We start from the raw sequence: 6787 nt of genomic DNA, 5'->3' as shown, positions 1-6787 counted from the left end.
ATCAAGAAAGTATAAACAGTTTTAATTAAGAAAGGACTTGTATCGCCGAAGTTCCTCAGAAAGAATTTATACCGGAAGATAACAAACGAGCAGATACGCAACAATATATATTTAGGTACATGAAGCAAATATCTATATGCTCAGAATTTTGGGGAATTACTATCAAATATTAAAAAAAACCTAGGAAAATGGTTGAATTTAAAAATTATCATTGAAATATTTATGTACTATAAAATATTCTTTTTTTTTAATACTAAAAAATTTGACAACCTATACATGAAGCAAACAAATCAATAAAAAGAACATGTAGAATTAGGATAATACAAATATTAGATACAAACCTGGATGACATTTAACATAAGGGTTACCAATAAAATTTTCTGGGCAGCTGCATACAACTTCATGATTGACTGGCTGGCACATAGCATTTTGCCCACAGCTGTTTGGAAGCAAGCATGGATTCTGACATTGGCCACTGAAGCAAATTTTGTTGTTTGGGCAGTTGTTATGATCTCTACAACCACCTGGTGGTTGAAAGGTATTATTATTAAATATTTCAAGTACTTAATTTTTAAAAAGTTTATATAAAGTTATCCAGTTATTTTCTTTTGCATTTAAATAATAAAAGGTGAATCTATTTCAAACAATAATTGGGAAAATGGAAATGAACAAAAGACAAAAAAGTTGTGTATTAATATGAACAGTTCTCACACTTTTATTTAATGTCATATGCCTGCCACAAGGCACTAGTAAGGCACATAATATAATAAATCAAATGACTATGGACAACTACACAAATAGTAAATGAATCAAGATATAGCTTAATGCAAGCATACAGAATGTCTGGAGAAAAATTATTAGCAAGTTTCTTTATTCATCAGCTTAAACTAATTAAAATGACTTCTTTCACTTACTGATAGTTAAATTAATATTTTAATAAATTAAGAAATTTCCAACACTTAATTGAAATATTTTGTTCCAGAAATGTAATTTTTAACTCATAAAAAATTATTCTAAAAGGTAATCCAATCAATAAATTAGAAAACATATTAGTGTACTATTCACTATAGGATTTGATATATGCTATTTTTAAAAAAAGTTCTTTTCCACCTCATATGATTGCAATATTTGTTAACATAATAATTTAGTAAATGTACAACAGAATAATAAAAAAAACCAATGATATCTCAATAACACAGTGAATTAATCTTTTATACTTCTTGATGTTTTCCTAAAAACATTTTACATAGAATAAACATTATTAAAGTTTCGAATAAAAAATGGTGATAAAGGAGTGTCTTAGCTCAGCTTTCTATCAAAGAAAGAATATTCATTTACCAATACATAGGTTGTTGTTACAGATTTCCCCCAGCTCACAGTCTTGGTCTTTGTTACAATCCCCATCTCTGTCTGTAAGAAGAAACACATTTAAAATGAAAATATATAACAAATAACCAGTAACATGTTCATGATTTATACAGAGCTGTATTCATCAAGGCTAAGAGTTACAGAAACTTTGAAATATAGCAAACAAAACAAGAATCTTTGATCAATATAATGATGACTTTTAAGCAACATGTAATTTTCATCTTATTTTGTATTTAGAATATATAACTATAACATCAGATACAACTCTGTCAAGAACCTGTTTGTACAATTTTCTACTTACAAGTTTTGTGAACAACTAGAGTTTGAAATTGGCTTTCCCAATTTTGGATAGTCATATACATTTTGTAGATTGGTGTTATTTGAGATATCTTAATTCTATAGTTTATTTAAGCTAAGCATATTTTTATTTCTAAGCAAAGAATGTTTATTCTACTAAAATTGTACATTACTTGTCAGAGGTTTCTTGAGACCTTTATAGTGGTAAAACCACAAAAAGTAGATCCCGAAATCAACAAAGATAATCTCTTACCACTGCTACAAATAACATTAGGATTTCCACGGAAATTTGGTGGACAAGAGCATTCTGGCTGGTGATTGATAGGTTCACATATGGAATTCCGTCCACAAGCACCAAAAACACTACATGGATTTTGGCATATGCGGTTGATGCAAGCTTCTTCAAAAGCACAGTTGTGATCACTACGACAACCAACTTTAAAAAGACAAAAGAAAAAAAAGTTAATTATTTTAACAAATTATTACTGTTATATAATTAATGAAGTAGAGAAAATATTATTCTGTTAATATTATATATCCTGCCTCATCAGTATGTAGTATAAGTATATCAGTAAAGATAATAATTCTAATAACAAACCAATAAATCTTGTACACCTACGAATGAATTAAAGTAAAGAAATAAAAAAGTACTTTAATGACAATGATATACTTCTATTAAAAACAAAATATTCAAGTTCTACATAGGACATAATAATGATAACTTGCTAAAGAGCAACTGTTTTTCCAAAATAAACAGCTTATACTTACTAACACAGCTGAAACTCTCACAGATTTGTTGTATAGGACAGACAGCATCTGTAGTGCAATAGCTCTCATTCCCTAAAAAAAAAGAAGAAAACTTAATTATTCTAGAAAAGTGAGATATTAACAATAATAACTACTAATCTGCTTTTGATATTAGACAACAAAATGTTCCTGATAATTTTATCTCTTCACATTTTATTGATTTAATATTCTCCTCATTAAATATACTGCTAAACTTGTTTCTGATAACATATACTAACAGCCTGTTCAGTGTTTATTGTAGTGATTTAATTGTATGTATAAACCATAATTCTAGACCAAGGGTTACTGCTCTAATAGTAGTTCAAAAAACAGTTAATTAAACAGATAAGTTAGCAATATAGAGGTATAAGTATTATCTTAATCTTACCTAAAGTGCACTTCACATACGGGTCTCCCACATAACCTATCTTGCAACTACAGATTGGCCTGTGAAAATCACTAATGCATGTTGCATTAATACCACAAGAACCAGGAATTGTGCAAGGGTTCTGACAGTGTTGACTTATGCAAGCCAGATCAGAAGAACAGTCATTGTCACTGAGACAACCCTCTGTAGCAAAAAAAAAGTCCATCATTGCCATTTTAACAAGTTTTAATACACAAGTCAAAAGTCTAAAGTAGTTATTTAGAATAAATAAATATTTTTTGCATAAATGGAAAAAATAAATTTGAAATTATATGAAATTACATTTATTTGGTAGAGAATAGAAGAAAGATCAAAACTGATGCGAATGGTTGGAGTATAAGAAAAAATTACTTAACTGTAGTTATTTCAATGAGATATAGGTAAGAAAAAAATACTTAACTGTAGTTATTTCAAAAAATTTAATGAGATATAGTTTTAGAAAATCAATCTTATTTTACTTTTTTACATATTATAAAAAACACAGAAAAAACATGTTCACCTTGACAGTTTCCACCAACACAAATGGAGCCAAAGCCACAGTCTTCATATGACTTGCATACATCAGTTGTCTCTGCAGAACAAAGAAAGAATTATACTCACAAAAAAGCCAGAAAAACAACAGAAGCAACTATACTAAAAACACAATGCATTAACTCTAAGAATTGTACAAAGTTAAGAGTTATGTCACTGATGCTCATGACATATGTAAATATTGGAATTAAATCCTGTTTAATTGTACAGTGCTAGTGAAAGTCAAACAACATAAGAAAATACCACTGAATAGGCTTGAAACCTTGCTACAATACAGTTGAAGTCAATGGCAGGTATGTTCCTATTATAAATATACGGCACTTTGATTGTTTCATTTGATGAAGATTCTAAACTGAAATATTTGGATAATTATAACATGCATCAACCTATTGTAATAAAATAATAAAACATTTTGTTTAGTTTAACAATACAACACTGGGTGGACATGGGTACTCAGGTAAAACAAACTCCCCCTCTTCATCTCATAATTTATAGATAGGTAAAAATGAGAAAGTAACTGAGAATTAAAAACTTGACAACAGATTAATTACCTATGGTCAGCATGTGGAACGCTACTTTACACAAAAAAAAGGAAAGGCAACAACAAGAATGTAGGTTCCACAACAAAAAAGAAACTGCAGAGAGAATGGGAAATATTTAAGTGAAATAATTTTTAATGTAAACTCTTTTGCCAAGCATAGTAAAAAAACACTTTTAAATTCTAACAAACAAACATAGTAGAATAATTTCAATTAAAAACTTTAAAGACTGTTTTCAGTTGAATTATGTGTTCAGAACTCTTGAAAAATAAAGACATTCTAAATTTCAAAACAAGAAAAACATACAGTTAGAAATTTCAGAGAAACTCTGTATATATAATTAAAAAGAAGAACTTAGTAGTAGCTACCCAAAACATTATGTTTCTTGTTTTTGAAAATTTGATTTGGTTTGAATTTTGTGCAAAGCTACATGAGAGCTATCTGAGCTAGCTGTCCCTAATTCATCAGTGAAAGACTAGAAGGAAAGCAGCTAGTCATCACCATCCACTACCAACTCTTGGGCTACTCTTTTACCAATGAATAGTGGAATTTACCATCACATTACAATACTCCCATGGGTGAAAGGGTGAACATGTTTGGTATGATGAGCATTTGAAACATCAACTCACAGATTGCAAGTTGTGTATCCTTAACCATCTTGCCCTTTTCACATTTTAATTTCTCGATTAAATGAATGTATTGTAATGGAACTTGGTACAACTGGAGCTCTAAATTTTACTGCTTGTTTCCAAAGCCAAAATGGAAGAATGCTGTATGAAACTGTCACACCTGCTTTTTGTGAAAAACAGCAGCATGTGTTTCCAATCAGTTGACACATCACACACAAGTGCACAACTTCTGTCAAAAGTTGAACCTCATGCTCTTACGTATATATGTCATTTTTAACATACATGAGTAACCCTGTTACTCAAAAATACTTAGTTTGTACACACCCGCATGTGTATGTATCATATACAACATTCTTTCTTTAATGTAATCATGGTGATTGATAACATGTAACCTATTGAAGATTATTAACTGTTAACTAATTTAATAATTCATTAAGACAGAACATCTTTTGTATTCAACTATTATTTTACAAAAGGGATACATTTCTCAATTATCATCTCCCACAGAATGTCTGACAGATTCTCATCATTAAAAAAATATTTTTTCTTATCAGAAGATATCTTACATAAACTACTTGATGTATACAGAAATTGTAACCTATATTGACAGATTGTATATACGTTTAGGGAATTCTTTTAAAGAACAATATATATAAAAACAAGTTATAGGTGAACTAATTTATTGCACAGTAACTTTCTTTGATCTGTGATTACGATTCATTTTAACTATTAGATTATTCAAATTCGATGATGATGACACAACCTTGTTGAAATGTTATACATTTGCTGTTTTGTTAAACTTATATTAAAGTTTTTCTTCATTACCCATTCAAGCCGTCTCCAAGCATTATTAGATTATATTTCAATTAAAGTTTTTAGTTGATTGTAACACCACATAAGAAAAAGACAATGAAAGATTTTTCTACTTGCATATATTATCAAAAAAAAGTTTGAAGCTTAGTTTGACAATGTGAGTTTACATATAATTAATTAAAAAATATTAAAAATCTTTTGTTAAAGGGTATGTCAGGAAAATATTTTGTTTGTTTGTTTGGTAATACAAGTTTTCCACATTATTCATTCTATTCTGTAGCATTCAATTTCATGCAAAACCATGGCAATTTAGAGTTATAAACAAATAAATTATTTTATAGTTTAAAATGTTATGTGACTTAATTTTGATTAATTTCAGTCTTTAATAGTAATGTGCACCTAATAGTGATTCTGGAATTCAGCTTCCAATGTTACGTACAATGTTTAGATTTAGAAAAATATTTTACCATAATATAAATATGTAAAGATAATAATGATAATTTTTGCTTGATTTTCTACTCTGTTTAATAAACAAACCATAACTGTTCATATCTATTTAACATGAACTTGCTGCACTTTACTATTATTTCAGTTTATAAATTATTGACATACTTTTAGGTCTTGAACTATGCTATATATGAGTGAATTCAGTAAAATATCTATGTTAGCTTTTTTTTTGCTTACTAGTATGGATATGTATATCTGCTAGTAAACATAAAGATCATAAAGGAGTAAATTTCAAAAACTATACAAATATACACTGCAGTGTTTATAGCATAAGCACTCCTTAGTTCCACTTACTGGGCAGGTGGATTCTGAGCTCTAAAGCAACTTTGAATATTGAAAATCAGAGGTTTTTGACATGTTTTGTTTTAGCTTAAAGCCACACAATAGGCTATCTACACTCTGTCCCCAAAGGGAATTGAACCCTGGATTTTAGCATTGTAAGTCCATAAACTTACTGTTAACCCACTGGGGAACTCTGAGATGTATGGCCATAACTTACATGTAAAATAAGTTTGGTTAAAATATGATAGAAACTAAACTGGATTTTTAGAAAGTTCAAACGTTTATTTAAAGCCAACTTAACTGTCCTAAAATTATCTTTTTTTTTATTGTCATATAACAGAATGCTCACAATAACAATCACACATTTACTGGCACAACTGAACAAATATGGCTAAAAAACATAGAACTTTCATGATGTTAGAAAAACACATAGGTTCAAGAAGTCTTGAAAGAAATGAATAAAAACCCTATAACCCTTCAGTTCACCCCTGAAGAAGAAAGGTCCACCTTTTGAAAGCGCTCGGGTTATAGGGTTTTTATTCATTTCTTTCAAGACTTCTTGAACCTATGTGTTTTTCTAACATCATGAAAGTTCTATGTTTTTTAGC

At 29.1% G+C, this 6787-nt stretch overlaps 1 protein-coding gene across 1 annotated transcript in view; it reads right to left on the bottom strand.

The window, feature by feature from the left end:
- LOC106462548 (fibrillin-1-like) overlaps nt 1–6787 on the bottom strand; it is a gene marked incomplete at its 5' end in the record, with an annotated part of 157590 nt that overhangs the window by 30482 nt on the left and 120321 nt on the right. The window contains 6 exons of the mRNA XM_022389848.1: nt 342–524; nt 1339–1410; nt 1919–2101; nt 2434–2505; nt 2840–3022; nt 3378–3449. Of these exons, the coding sequence (XP_022245556.1) occupies nt 342–524; nt 1339–1410; nt 1919–2101; nt 2434–2505; nt 2840–3022; nt 3378–3449 (765 nt within the window). The remainder of the gene's footprint in view (nt 1–341; nt 525–1338; nt 1411–1918; nt 2102–2433; nt 2506–2839; nt 3023–3377; nt 3450–6787) is intronic.

This window comes from Limulus polyphemus, unplaced genomic scaffold (genome assembly GCF_000517525.1).
Source record: "Limulus polyphemus unplaced genomic scaffold, Limulus_polyphemus-2.1.2 Scaffold1196, whole genome shotgun sequence".
NCBI lineage: Eukaryota > Metazoa > Arthropoda > Merostomata > Xiphosura > Limulidae > Limulus > Limulus polyphemus.
This window is presented reverse-complemented; position numbering and strand designations above follow the sequence as displayed.